Consider the following 16,142-nt stretch of genomic DNA (forward strand, 5'->3'; position numbering starts at 1 on the left):
TGAGTTGAGCTTGAACTCAGTTCTAAATTTTCCGTAGGTAAAAAAAAATAGCTCAACTCGGCTTGAACTAAGTTTCAAACCAAGTCAAATCCGGCTTTTTCGAGTAGAGTTGGGTCGAGCGAGCTAACTTGGCTAGTGTACAGGTAAGGGCTTAGGCAGCAAATCCCATCCAATTTCTTGGAACAGGCAGCGCAGTTAATTCGCATTCATGTTTCCCATACCAGTTACTCTCCTCGAATTGTCATGGTTTTCTTTTATCTTTTTTTTTCCACATATCTTATTGTCTTTATATTATTTATCATCCATGAAGCCATGGAAAACATGGTAAGAACTGAGATTATTCATCTTGAATGTCTTTACTTTAACCACTGGAACCAGAATTTGAAAAGGCCAAACTCTTCTCCGTACAAAGAGGCAAGGTGGTATTTTTCGTGTTGGAATACCCTTTCTTTTCTAATTGAATAATATTAATAGGAATAAAAATAGTATGGTGGTATGTAGTACCACTGAAATAAAACGCACATACACTCACAAACTCACATTACTCCAACGTGCATCAATTGAGTCTTCCATATAGTTGCCATTATGTTTTTTTGGAGAGTTATTCCAAATACACAAATGTCCGATTATCCTATATCCATCTCAATAAAAGACAGAGGTGGAGTGAGATGAAGAGATTCAATGGTGAAAATTCATCAAGTAATGTGTGACCGATAAAATTTCCTATTTGGCATTTTTTTTCGAAACATGAGCCATCAAGGATAGACCATACTTTATGGACGGCTCCGATCGATTTATTTCCCTCTCAAATGTATTAGGAAGAGATGGATCTACCATTTGTCACAATTCTTAATGTTCTACTATAATAGATCTTCCCAAATATGGGACCAAAAAAGCAGGGAAGGAATACAAATTCAGGTGGCCTGGCCAGCTAATCGACAGAACAAGTCATTTGCACGCAAAGCAAGGCACCGGCCGGACGCCGATCGGGTACTACCTCCACTTGTCCTAATCTCGGCACATGTGGGAGCCTTTGAGCGGCCACCATGATGTATTGATTTTATCCACACCGTCTATCCATTTTTTCATATCATTTTCGGGCATTATCCCGAAAACAAGGCAGATCTAATTCTCAAGTGGACCACACTACAGGAAGCAGTGGTGATAATGACACCCACCATCGAAACCTTCCTAAGGCCCACCGTAATGTTCATATACCATCCAACCTATTCATAAGGTCACATGGACGTGGATGAAGGGAAAACACAAATATCAGGTTGATCTAAAACTTCTGTGCTCCCGTACAAGTTTTCAATTGTATGCATTTAATCCCACTATGTGGTCCACTTTAACCTTGAATCTATTTTTGGGATTATATTCTAAAATTATATGAAAGAATGGATGGACGGTAGGGATAAAATCCATACACCACGGTGGCCCCTCAAAGGCCTTATCTGTGCCGAGCTCGGTATTGGCGAGACTAGTACCTAATCAGAGTCCGCACCAGTCCTGCCTGCTCTATAAATAGAAGTGCTCTTCACACTCCGCTCTCAAGAGAGAAAAGGAGAGAAAATACTGGTAAGCAGTGAAAACAACCCCTTGAGAGGGTGAAAAGAGTGAAAAAGAAACATTTGGAAGCACTGAAAAGAAAAATGTGGGGAGTAAAAACCAATCTTCTCCTTATTTCCTCTCTTCTCCTCCTCCCCTTCAACTGCACTCCTTCTTCTGAAGTAGGTAAAAATCTCTCTCTCTCTCTCTCTCTCTCTCTCTCTCTCTCTCTATCAGCTTCGACATTGCTCAACGCATTGTTTGAATGGATATGCTCTGCTAATGGAAAAATTATAGTAAATGGATGTATGCATTCAAAAAGAGGGTGTAAATGTCATTTCTCAAATGGAGATTATGTGTGTTGCCCTTATCATTTCTGCAATATTCTTTCTTTTTAGTACTTCTGGTAACTGGGTGAGATTCCTGTGTTAGTTTAGCCTCATTTGAAAATGGTGGTGGCTTATTTTTCTCACATGGGACAGTGGTGTACAACAATCTAGACCATCCAAACTGTGGGTTAGATTGCATATAATATCATATTGTCCAAGCAATCCTGACCATCTACTTAGTGGCTACCAAATGGATTGTTAAAATAAAGCAGTGAATGGTTCAGATTCGAAGGGAAAAATCAGATGGTTAATGTCATCATCTGTATAATGTTCTAAATAATTCATCCACAGTTGAAGAATCACCACCATTTAAAAAAAAAAAAATTCTAATTAGTGCTAAACTAACATATCAATCCAGGCCATTGATAAATTGTGCGGCTGCTGCAGACTTTTGTTTGCTTGCACTTATTTTTTCATCATTTCTATCATTAAATGAGTTTTGTCCGTTTCAACTCTCGGATTTAAAATGGGTTTTCTGTTTTTTTCTTTTTTTTCTTTCTTTCTTTCTTTCATGACATATATCTCACTGAGTTTTGTCCGTTTCAACTCTCGGATTTAAAATCTTTCTTTCTTTCATGACATGAGTTTTGTCCGTTTCAACTCTCGGATTTAAAATGTTAAATCTTCCATGACATTTCTGTTTTTTTCTTTTTTTTCTTTTTTTCATCATTTCTATCATTGTTTGAAAGTTTCTGAAATGGGTTTTCTGATCCATCATAGAAGATATGCAGAAACCATATTCTAATGAAAACCCATCGATTTTTTTTTTTTGGAATCACAGTTTTGAAATGGGTTTCTGATTTCAGGATAGGAATTATATATATCTAGAAAAAATTCGTCTGTAATCCTGATTTCGTAAAACAGAGGCCTTACTAGTTTGAATCTGTGTACAGATCTTCGGACATGGCGAAATGACCAAATTCTCCTTCATCTACTTTTAAATAAATACATTGAGTTGAGTAAGTTGGGGCCCACGTGATGTGGTGCTTATGATATCCAACCCATCAAACAGGTGCACCCCACCTATGATACACTCCAAAAATCATAGAAAACAATGAACATCCCAATAACCTCTTACTTCACATCTCAGCTGCCTACGGATTGGATGGTCGTGATACACCTTTTGAACGGCTAGATGTCATACCACAACACCATGTGGGCCTCACAACGGTCAACTACGCTTTAAAAAAGGACCGTTGTCATTTTCGTCATTTGCCCTGTCAAAGGCGCGGTTCAAAGTACCGAGTTATTTTTATTCATAAAATCAAGAACGTTGACGATTTCATTTTTTTATCGATATCACCTTTCAAATATAACTGAGAAAGAGGACAAAAAAAAAACAGATGAAAAAAGAACGATACTTCTCCATTAGGTTCCTTATTTTAACTTCAAGCTGGTTTTCTCGGAAGCGGATTGGCTGGTGTACCTCACATCAGTAGCTGCTGTATTGACGTCAGCAAGTTTTGTGGGTCTGATCACGAGGCATGTGTTGTATCCAAACCGCCCATCCATTTGCCCATCCATTTGGTGAGATAGTCTTTAAGGCTTTAGACGAAAAATAAGACAAATCCAATTATCAATTGGCCACACTGAAAAAAGCATTAGGGGATTGAACGCCTAACATTGAAACTCTTGTTGGGGTCACAGAAATTTTGGATTAATATGAAATTTGTTTTTTCTCTTCATTCAGGTCTTTGTGACCTTATGAACAGATCAGATGGAAAATAAACGTTATGGTGGGCCCTATGAGTTGTTTAACGGTGAAAATCACTATCTCCACTGCTATTTGTGGTGTGGTCCAGATGATCTTTGGATATGATTCATTTTTTGGATAATGCTCTAAAATGATCTCTAAAAATAGATGAACGGCATAGATATAATAAATACATCACTGTGAGGCTATATAACTTTGATCTCTTTTGAACCGTTCGTACAACTCCAAGCTCGAGGAGCGTCAATGCTCGTCCTTACACGACACGTACCTACAGCAGCCGTATAGCTGGTGTGTGGTACACCAGCCAATCCGCTTCCCGGGAAGTTAAAAGGGGATTCCTGTAATGGAGTAAAAAACCTAGCATGCACTCATCATTTGTGTGGCCCACCCAGTGAGGTAGGTAAAATGATCATTTTATTTTGGTAAATTTTTATTTCTTATTATAAGCCTCGTATATGACAACTGTACACTGGCATGATGTTATAATTGGATCACGTTGGAGATTACAAAAATTCTTATAACTAAGTAACCTTAGTTACATATAATGCTCATATTCTTTTATGATCCAAAACTGAAATGGGCCCCACCACAAGCAATAGTGTGATTGCCCACCATGTAAACCTTTTTTACACCAATGGCGGTGTTTATGTGCCATCCAATCTATTCATATGTTGATTCAAATCTATTCATATGTTCATGTGCCATCCAATCTATTTATATTTTGATTCCAATTTATTCATATGTTTATGTGCCATCCAATCTATTCATATGTTGATTCCTGCCATAACAAAAGAAAAATATAAATATTGATAGAATTTATAACTTTTGTGGACCTCAAGTTTTAATTATGAGCATTATCTCTATTATTTCTTCTGTTGTGGCCCATGTGAATTTTGGATCAGTTTCATTTTTGGGCTTTAGGTCATAACATAACTGGTTGAATTGATGGACAGTGGATTTCAGACAAGCATCATGATAGGCTCACAGAAATCTCGGTTACATGAATTCCTCCAGATCGATATGGACCCTTTAGATCATGGTCCATTGTGAATGGAGCCCAATGACCCTAGCTTGTTATTGTCACAGACTATTTGACCATTGCTGACTTAGTTTTTGTAAATTACTAATCTTATGTAAATGAATATGGACCAAAATTCCCCCCATTGGATGATCTCATTTTAATTTTATCCACTGAGTTAAAAGTTCCATTTTGACATAGGTTCCGCTAATTCCACACATGTCCATAGATATTGACGCACAGGCACATGTGCAAAATATAGAAGTCTCGAATAAGATTTGTGTTTTCCATGAGGTTGTAAATAGTGCTTAAATCTTTGACTTTAAAGAAAAAATAAACAATTTCACTCAAGTGGGCCACAGCTACCCATTCGTGTGGCCCACCTGAGAAATGAATGGCTTGATTTTCTAAGATGGCATATAACTGGAAAAACTCGTTTTTGATATCTACCAATTGAATGGGTGGATTTCATTGGTCCCTGCGAGTATCGGGCATTCTTATGCACATTGCTTGCTGACACTGTCAGTAGCAACTTGCTACTAGACGGTGTTATGTGGGCCCACCATGATGTATGGTGTTTTATACACACAGACCTTTTATTCTGCTGTCTCATTTTAAGGCACGAGCCAAAAATTGAGATAGATCTAAATCTCAGGTGTACCTTTGAAAATTTCTCAAGGACTACAAAAGTTTCAGATCAAGATTATATTTATGTTTTCATTGACCTAACAAACGGTTGGATGACAAATAAACATTACAGTAGGCCCTAGAAAGTTTTTATTGGTAGGCGTTCAATCACCACTTTTTTCCTATGGTGTGATCCACCTGAGATTTGTATCTGCTTCATTTTTCGGCTCATGCCCTAAGATAAATGAAAGAACCCGATGGATGAAACACATATATCATAGTAGGGCCCACAAAACACCGTCGAAATGCAATCCACATCCCAAATATTTTAGTTGGATTAAACGCCACAACTTAATAAGGGGTCTCTGTCTCCTTTCCACCCTTTTCTTCTCTATATCGTTTTTCGATTTTTCTTGTTATTTTTATATTTTTCCTTTGTCCCTTCTGACACATGCCTTCTTGAATATTTATGATGAAAAAAAAAAAAAAAAAGAGGACGAGCATGCCTTTGATTATTTAAATGGAACCGGCAAAGGACCTGAACGCTGGGGAGAGATAAATCCAGAGTGGAGAATATGTGATAATGGAAACATGCAGTCTCCCATCGATCTTCTCAACCACAGGGTCGAAATCATGCCTCATTTGGGCAGATTACACAGGAAATACAAGCCAGATCATGCTTTTGTCATGAACAGGGGTCATGATATTATGGTAATCTTATTTTAATCTTGTCTTGGCTTCTTCCTTTGGCAGATTCTTCCATTGTCCACTTCATTTTCTTTTTCACCCCACACAAGTGATAATTTCAAACACATACCTATATCTCAGGAGTCATTTGAATGATATTAAATGGATAATGAATTGACTCAAAACCAAAACTCCTAATATGGTTCAATCAAAAGTATTACATGAATGTATCAAAGGTGAATCCCTCCCTGAAAAACTATGTCTTTTAGGTGAAATAAGGATAACGCTTTTTCATTGAACCATGTTAGGATTATATAATGGAGACTTTGCTTCTCTATGAAATCTCTATAATATATTATTCACTTTACACCATCATGTGTTTCACGAACTAACTAATAGAGGATACACTTTACATTATCATGTGTTTCATAAAAGGAGTGATAATTCAAACACATACCTATATATCTCAGGGGTCATTTAGATGATATTAAATGGACACGAATTGCCTGTAACCCTTCACATGGTCTAATGAAAAGTGTTACATGCATGTTTTTCACAAACTCACCAATACACCATCTTGTGTTTCACAAACTCATTAATATAACATTCGCTTAGCACTATCATGTGTTTTACAAAAGGAATGATAATTTCAAACGCATACTCGTGTTCTTGAGGTCATTTAGATGATATTAAATGGACACAAATTGCTTGTATCTTGAAATCCCCTCTAACTCTTGACATGGCCCGATGAAAACTATTAGGTGCGTGTATTAAAAGTGAAGCCCATAGTGAAAAATTAAGATTTATTTTTTTGGGTGAAATGACATTTTTGTCCTTTTTTTTACTACATGTCTCACATCTGACATACGTACACAGTACACAGTAATTTTTTTTATTTGGCCATGTCAAGGTTATGAAAAATTCACGCAACCCTAATTACAAACAATTTAGCCCCTTATGAAATCTCACTATTGTAATATTCACTTTGCTCTATCACGTGTTACCCAAACTCAGTAATTTATTAATCACTTTGCACCATCATGTGTTTCACAAACTTACTGATTTATCTTTTACTTTGTACCATCATGTGTTTCACAAAAGGAGCATTAAGATCTTACTTTATGTCATCTCTAAAGTCTTTATAGTCAACATTTTTCTTTCTTTCTTTTTTTTTTCTTTTTTTTCTTTTTTTTAAAAATTCATAACAATAACTTATCAATACCAAGCATAGAAAACTATTTACTTAGGAAAGACATGAAATAATGAAACAGATTACCTGTGAAACTCTTTACCAGTGCTAAATAGTTTTCATAAATAAGATTTTACAATGATCCAAATGACCAATTTACCCTCAATGTCTAAAACCTATTTGAGAACCATAATCAATTGAAAATTTTGAAAACCAAACTAATCCACTAGCTGTGGGGAAATGACCTGTACTGGTGGCCCTTTCTGTTCTAGGTCACTATATAACTTGTTTTTGAATTGGGGTTGCCTTGTGAGTCCAATGTGTTTTTCTATCAAACCGTTCAAGTAAGTTCGGGAAAATAAAAGTCTCACTATTGTAATATTCCCTTTGCTCTATCATGTGTTACAAAAACTCACTAATTTATTAATCACTCTCCACTATAATGTGTTTCACAAACTTACTAATGTATCTTTTAATTTGTACCATCATGTGTTTCACAAAAGGAGTCTTAAGATCTTTATGTCATCTCTAAAGTCTTTATAGTCAACATTTTTCTTTCTTTTTTTTCAAATTCATAACAATTAACTTATCAATACCAAGCATAGAAAACTATTTACTTAGGAAAGACATGAAATAATGAAACAGATTACCTGTGAAACTCTTTACCAGTGCTAAATAGTTTACGTAAATAAGATTTTACAATGATCCAAATGACTAATTTACCCTTAATGTCTAAAACCTATTTGAGAACCATAATCAATTGAAAATTTTGAAAACTGAACTAATCCACTAGCTGTGGGGAAATGACCTGTACTGGTGGCCCTTTCTGTTCTAGGTCACTATATAACTTGTTTTTGATTTGGGGTTGCCTTGTGATTCCAATGTGTTTTTCTATCGAACTGTTCAACTAAGTTCGGGGAAAATAAAAATCTCAATATTGTAATATTCACTTTGCTCTATCATGTGTTACACAAACTTACTAATTTATTAATCACTCTGCACCATCATGTGTTTCACAAAAGGAGTATTAAGATCTTACTTTATGTCATCTCTAAAGTCTTTATAGTCCAACAATTTTTATTTTTATTTTTTTCAAATTCATAACAATTAACTTATCAATACCTAGCATAGAAAACTATTTACTTAGGAAAGACATGAAATAATGAAGCAGATTACCTGTGAAACTCTTTACCAGTGCTAAATAGTTTACATAAAAAAGATTTTACAATGATCCAAATGACCAATTTACCCTTAATGTCTAAAACCTATTTGAGAACCATAATCAATTGAAAATTATGAAAACCAAACCAATCCACTAGCTGTGGGGAAATGACCTGTACTGGTGGCCCTTTCTGTTCTAGGTCACTATATGACTTGTTTTTGATTTGGGGTTGCCTTGTGGGTCTAATGTGTTTTTCTATTGAACCGTTCAACTAAGTTCGTGAAAATAAAAATCATTGCCTTTTTATTTTCTCAATATTTTTAATTAATTTAGTTTTGGACTAACCGAGTTGGACCCAATCTGGCTTGGACTAGACCGCTGGTTTCAAAACATTAAAAGGATTTACCAAGACCAACAACTTGATCTTACAAATTATTTACTATAATCTGTCTCCTGTTTATGCTTTCCTTTTTTTGTTCTCTTGCACCTAGTTGCACCCTAGAGCGGTTGATGTGGGGCCCATTAGGGTGGTTGTATGGCATCCAATCTGTATAACAAGGTTGTCCCACCAAGAAATGTGACGCCAAAAAATCATGCAATTCAATAACCAAGTAGGACCCACCCTTGAAAGAATAATTGACGACAAGACTTTCAACTGTGATTTTTGTGTCTTTTTCATGGTGGGGTGACCCTGCTGGACAGGTTGAATGGGAAACACTTTGGTGGGGACCACTTGTAATTTACAAATGTAGAAGAAAGTTCCACAATGCATTTTTTGTGATGCCCTAACAATTATTACTATAATGAAAAATGAGTGTAAGCAAATGTCAAGAGAGTTTGGTGAAAATACCAAGTCCATCTTTTTGGCTTCTTTTTTTTTTCATAAATCCCATATTTACTAAAGAATCCCCATACTATTCAAGATAAGGGGGAGGTGCTTTCTGAGAAGGAAAGTTACCAAATTACCCTCATATATTGTTTTTCTTTTAAGTTGTAAAGTCAGAAAATTTTGGAGCCCACATGCTATGTATATATGTCGGACCCATCAAATATATGCATCCGACCATGAGTTTCGGATTTGCTTCATTGTTGGGTTCATACGCCCGTGGCTAGTAGTCGGTGCTATGTGGACCCCGCCATGATGTATGTGTTTTATCCACGCCGTCCATCCATTTTGAAAGATAATATTACGAGTTGATCCCAAAAATGAGGTAGATATATATCTAAGGTAGACCACACCATGGGAAAACAGTAGTGATTGAATGTCCACCGTTAAAAAACTCCTAGGGCCCACTGTAATGGTTATTTGACATCTAACCTGTTGATTAGGTCATACAGAGTTGGATGAAGGGAAAATATATATATCAGCTTGACCCAAAACTTTTGTGGCCCCAAGAAGTTTTTAATGGTAGGCGTTCAATCAACACTATGCGGTCCACTTGAGATTTGGATCAACCTCATTTTTGGACTCATAACATAAAATGATCTTGAAGAATGGGTGGACGGCATGGATGAAACACATACATCATGGTGGATCCCACAGAGCACCGACCACTAGCAATTGGTTAGTGGCAGGGGGAATAACCAATCCATTTCCGTTTAAATGAGGGGACAAAGTGGATGAACGGCATGGATATAAAACACGTAGATCATGTTGTGCCCTACAGCACCAAACATATCACGCACCTGATCCGCGTCCTACGGAATCCAACATTGAGGACTACATCATGTGATGCTCCTCGAATATTTGCACATGGCTGCCATATCAACACATGCCATGGCTTGTAATCACATGGAGGACACCATATCATCTTTCCAGCAGCTTTTCATTTGTGCAGAACATCAGTACCATGAAAACAGTGGTCCCCACCGTTAAGATTACCTGAAACAAAAATCAATCTAATCCGCCCATCAAGTGGACCACACTGTTGGAATCAATGGACGGCTAACAGGTGTAGGACACCTCACAAGTAGTTTAGATCCTTTTTATGGTTTCCTACCCGAGTAGTATGTTGGTGGGAAAGATGGGAAGGTACTCCAAGTTGTGGTACGGTTGCTTGTATGTGATCAGCTCTCCAACCCAAATGGGTTTGTTTACACCCCTTTTCCTTGTGGGGATGTACTGTTTCAATTGCCAAAACTGAAAAGGGAATTTTATGAACGGCCCACCAACTTTTGCCTTAATTAGATGGAGCTACCTCTTTTTAAATAAATACATAGAGGGGTGTATTTTTTTTATTTTTATTTTTTGTCACCTTCTATCAAATTTAGTAATGTTGGTTACCTCATTTTTTTGAAAATATATTTGAAATTAGTCACTGTTGATAATGATTTGAACTATTCAAAAGTAGGTGAACAGTTATTCTAACCTTTTTCGAAATTGTGAACTGCGATCTAAACAATTCAACACTAAAGTGATTAACGATTTGGAGCATTTAAAAGCAGATCAACAGCTTTTTGAGCCATTTAGAAGTACATGAGCAACGATCGACACCATTCGAGGTAGTGGATAGTGATCTATACTACGAAAAATTTGGTAGATAGGGATTTAGAATGTTTTAAGATGATGGACAACAATATAGACCAATCCTTCCATTAATATACTGCAAATATATAGCCACATCTGATGTAGGACAATGCCAATGGAATTCTGATAGATGGTCAGGATGGAAAGAATCAAGTAAGAAAATTTGATTAAGGGTATTTTAAACATTTTTAGAGAGAAGCTAACGGCTATTATTGGGATTTGAAGGAAATTGATTTAAATATATAGACTCGTCAAAATGTGGCTGATGACCTTTATTTTAATTTTATGGGGGTGGTTTTTGTCTAATGAAGCCAAAAAAGCCGTTGGAATCTTATAAAAATGGTAAAATGAGAAATGGATGTAACCTGAAACAAGCACAGCTGGCCATAATGTCAGCTCCCTTTAATAAAAGGTCCCATCAGTTTCTTTATTGTATTTAATTTTTTATTTTCTCTTTTTTAATAAAGAGATGTTTGTTTGAATCAGCTGAAATGGAAAAGGGGAGCAGGTAGCATCATCATAAATGGGATCCACTACACTCTAAAACAGTGTCACTGGCATTCACCTTCTGAGCATACCTTTAATGGCTCCAGGTCAGCTTTTTCTCATATTTCATTCACGCCCTTGTTTTTTGTTCTTTGCATCATTTAGGAAATGAATGACAATGAATGACAGTGACTCTTCAAACATACACGCGCGCTGTCTAAATTGCTGACTCAATGGTTTTAATATTTAGTGTGATTTTTGTCGGGGACCGCAGAAGCACATGGAGATGAATCAGGTGGAGTAACCCAATCGTATCAAGCAACACAATGCAAAAACTTTAAATTTAACATAGAAAAACCCTTTTAGGAAAAAACTATGGTACAAAGCAACAATAAACACTTGAAAACATAAATTATAAGAGATAGAGAGAATACCCAATTTGAATAAGCCTCGAATCTCCCTTACAAGTCCTTTGAAACCTTAGGAACGAATAGAAAGCTCTAGATACCTTCCAATCCCGATTATACTCATATATATAACATTTAGGAGAATTCCAATCAAAATTGAAAACAAATTCCGCAAAGTCACAAATCTGCATAATTTTGTGATACGTTGGATGAGACTTTCAATGGGACTCCATGTCATCAAAGTAAACCTTCAATGACATCAAAATGATACCAAAACATTCCAACGACCAAGTACGAAAATTCAGATTTTATCGATGACATCGAAACTTACTTCGATGGCATTGAGCAGGACACCTAAAGTGTCTAGCAACCAAATCGATTTATTCCGAAAAATCCCAATAGTATTGAGCTGACTTCGATGACATCGAAGCCTCCTCGATGGCATCGAACTTGTCATTGGCAGACAGATTTAAGACATTTATCAATAATTTTTTGGTCCATTGATGAGTGGATCTGCTTCATTCGTGGTTCAAGGCATGTAATCAATCGTCCGGCTCTTGTACATGTGTGCACCATGTTATCACATTTCTCTCTCTATTCCATTTAATGGGCCAACATCATCCGACAATGGAATTGTATTAATTTTGCTAAACTGAAAATAAAATGTGATGTGTCCTTTGTGTAGGTATCACATGGAGCTGCACATGGTTCACGAAAATAACGAGGGAAAACTTGCAGTGGTTGGAATCACTTACAAATTTGGGAGACCAGACCCATTTCTCCAAAAGGTGAATATGGCCTACCTTCTTTTATCTATAACCATTCAAACATATTTATATTTCTACATGGGTGGATGCATTCATTTTCATAATCGACTTCACAGAGGGATAGTTTTCAATATTAAAAGGAAATGAGAAGATATTTTAAATGATTTCAGAAGTATTTTGAGAATAGTAAAATATAATTTTGTCCATGATACCACTCATTTCTTCAAAAAAGAGCTGAACAAGTTAGTTTTATCGCAAAACGCAATTTCAATCTATGCACATTTAGTGGATGGTTATAGAAAATAAGGTCAAATAATGTATGGATGGATCATCTCATAATTCTGTTTTCGCCACATTAGCTCATGAAATGTGTTATGAACCTAACAAACATTTCAGATGAATGGATTGTACTGTCCAAGTGAACAAAATGCTATTAGGACTCAAACTTATAATGCTATGGTAGCATGAGCATTCCTCATAGATATAAGTACATTGTTTGTCTTGAGTTTGGTACAAGTCCAGGTTATATACAGATAAATACATTTTTGTGATGATTATTGTATGAGTCGGGTTGATCCATATATAGAGCAGTTGCCTCATCACTCAACTTGGTATTTAATTATAAGGTCAAATATATTTGATATTTCAAATATTTTTAACAGGAAAATGTTCTATTAGGTCAACTTCATGGGAGCTTTTCATGAGATTGAGCTCTACTGAGCCCATTGTACTGTGTTTGGACATCCACACCATTAATTAGATGCACCCTTCCATGGTAGACTATGGGCTTAAAATCAGGCCACATAATAGACAGCAGTTGAGAATGGATGCCCACCCATAGAAACCTTCTTAGATGGTTTATAGGACTCGTGCGGATATGATTCAGACATCTAACCCATCCATTATGAAAATCAAGTGGGCCCCACCTGAGTTTTGTATATGGCACGATTGTACATGGTTTAAGATTGTGGCCCACCTGAGTTTTGGATATAGCTATTTTTGGGACTCTCTTAACCTAGATGGGACCTGCCAATTGCACAGTGTGGATCTCCAACACACATCATGGTGGGGCCCATAGAGCTCGATATAATGAGAAGTTCCCATTACGTCTATAGCTTACAGATTTTTTATTTTTTCTTTTCTTTTCTTTTTAAAATATTTTACAAAATAGTATCTATGAAAGACTTTATTACATGTATAGGGAGCAAAACAAAATTAAATTGGATGTACTTGTCCGCATGCATGGTTTAACACAAACATAAATCCAATTGATCACGTCATACTCATCGCCTAAGATCCAACAGCTTAATTCAATTCAATTGATCCAGGCCGTTGATTCCTGATGACCCATCAAATGAAAGTATTTCCCGAATCCTTCCTCCTAGTTTTATATGTATGTATTGTTTATAAGCTGAAGAAGAGAGGGTTTATTTGCCTTTTGCAGATCATCCCTCACGTAATGCCCATTGAGACGACTGAATTGGGTGCTGAAATAGATGCAGGAATCATTAATCCAAGGGACATAAAAATTGGGAGCCGAAAATATTATAGATATATAGGCTCTCTTACGGTCCCCCCATGCAGCGAAGGTGTTATTTGGACCTTAGTTAAAAAGGTACCTATAACTACTCACTTTCTCATTTCTCTCTCATTCTCACCGCACATCCGTACACACGAGCTGGGAAATACTACTATCAGTTCATGCATGTGGCACAACATGTGAAATGTTATGCTGCTGCATTTTGACTAATAAGTATAGTTGCTGCATATTTTTTTAGGTGAGGACAGTATCCAGAGAGCAAGTGAGGATACTGAGGGAAGCCGTTCATGATGTAAGTTTTTCTTGTTATTGGATTTCAATTCAATTTTAGAAGGAATGATTGATTATACCAGTGATGAATGGGCCCCACTGCTTAAAGATTATTTTTTTCAGGCCCAGCCTGCTTTCATTTTTACTAATTCGGATTTGTGTTTTTGGTTATAGGGGTGTGAAGAAAATGCAAGGCCTGTCCAACCACAGGACGGTAGAACCGTTTTGCTTTATACTCCAACTGGCACACCAGGTTCCCGCTAGTGAGAGATTTCCTATCTACACTTAGGAAACTGAGAATGCTTATGCTGCGATTTCCATATCATATGATTTTATTTATATTAAGGTTGTTTTGGATCATATTCTAAATAAATTTGTTTAATTTTAATTAGATATGCATGCAGTCTTATTTTCTTGTTTCTTAATTTTGCAAACAATACCAGCCCTCAATCTCATAATAATTGGAGTGATGAAAGTGATTCTTTAGGAATACATGGAACAAAAGTGGAACTAGACCCAAATAATGGACGATCCAGATTGATGGTTAGACTCATTTTTCTACCATCAATGTGTATTCTCCTTTTTATTACCAATAGATTAGATGGGGAAACATGCAATCAAAAGTGGACACCACCTAATGGACAGTCCAGATTGATGATTAGATCCATTTACCTACAATGATTGTGGATCACCCATTTTCCCTACAACTGATCGGAAGGTTAGGATGATCCAAGGCAAGTGATTCTTGAGAAATATATACAATCGAAAGTGGGGCTTACATAATGGATGGTTCAGTTGAATGATTAGGCTTATTTTTCTACAAACTATATGGACTGTCCATTTTTCTAGCATTTGATTGTTTCTAAAATTTACAAACAATAACAACTATCAATTTCATAACAATTGATTTTGAGTGGTTAGGATGGACTGATGAAAGTGATTCTGGACGGATACATGAAATCAAAATTGGGACTGGACCCAAATAATGGACGATCCAGATTTATGGTTAGACTCATTACCAATTGAAATCAAAAGTGGGGCACCATCTAATGGACAGTCCAGATTGATTATTAGAGATCCATTTACCTACAATCAGTGTGGATCACCATTTTTCCAACAATTGATCTGATGGTCCAGTTTAATATTTGATCCAAGTCATTATTGAGAAATACATGCACTCAATAGTGGGGCCCACATGATGGACGATCCATAATGATGCCTACACTGATTCTCTTAAATGGATGGTCCAGATCAATAATCAGATGTATTATTTTACACTGAACAAGGACTATTGATTGGATGGTTAGGATGATCTAATCAAGCTGATTCTCAACGAAGCCATGCAAACAAAAGTGGGCTCCACATGATGGGTGTTCAAATGTATGATTATACTTATTCACATATTAATTAATTAATAAGAAATAAAAATATGGAAAATGGGGAAAAAGATATCATCTTCGATCTCGACCGTCCATCATGTGGCCCAACTTTTAATTGCATGTACTTAAAAAGGAATCAGTTGAGTGGATCATTATAATCGTCCCATCAATGACCAAAAAAAAAAAAAAGGATGGTTCCAGCATATTGCAGAAATTGTTCAAATCATCAATCTCAACCAATTGTCATGCAAGCCTCAAGACTCGTATATTTGGGTCTGAGCTACTACAAAATAGGCCCAAAAATCATGGGTTGGATACTCCTGCATCAATTAATTGTTGGGAAAAATGCATGGCCAATATTTATTTAAGAAATTGGGTCTAAAATCAATATAGACTGCCTATCATGTGGCCCCAGTTTTGATCTTTGAACTG

General features: G+C 36.3%; 1 protein-coding gene across 1 annotated transcript; it reads left to right on the plus strand.

Moving 5' to 3' along the window:
• The first annotated feature begins 1,537 nt into the window (after positions 1-1,537).
• LOC131228030 (alpha carbonic anhydrase 7-like) lies at positions 1,538-14,724 on the plus strand. The gene is made up of 7 exons (XM_058223855.1): positions 1,538-1,734; positions 5,790-6,007; positions 11,348-11,454; positions 12,440-12,542; positions 13,966-14,136; positions 14,300-14,353; positions 14,506-14,724. The coding sequence occupies exons 1-7, from the start codon at positions 1,653-1,655 to the stop codon at positions 14,593-14,595; spliced, it is 825 nt and encodes a 274-aa protein (XP_058079838.1). The 5' UTR covers positions 1,538-1,652; the 3' UTR covers positions 14,596-14,724.
• The last annotated feature ends 1,418 nt before the right edge of the window (positions 14,725-16,142 follow it).

Source organism: Magnolia sinica, chromosome 15 (assembly GCF_029962835.1).
Source record: "Magnolia sinica isolate HGM2019 chromosome 15, MsV1, whole genome shotgun sequence".
Classification (NCBI taxonomy): Eukaryota; Viridiplantae; Streptophyta; class Magnoliopsida; order Magnoliales; family Magnoliaceae; genus Magnolia; species Magnolia sinica.

What these genes read in the sequence shown, in the direction of transcription:
- LOC131228030 (XM_058223855.1), top strand. Translation starts at nt 1,653, where the DNA reads ATGTGGGGAGTAAAAACCAATCTTCTCCTTATTTCCTCTCTTCTCCTC. An exon ending in ACAGGGGTCATGATATTATG is followed by an intron (nt 6,008 to 11,347) that starts GTAATCTTATTT and finishes TGTTTGAATCAG; the next exon opens with CTGAAATGGAAAAGGGGAGC. An exon ending in TTTGGACCTTAGTTAAAAAG is followed by an intron (nt 14,137 to 14,299) that starts GTACCTATAACT and finishes ATATTTTTTTAG; the next exon opens with GTGAGGACAGTATCCAGAGA.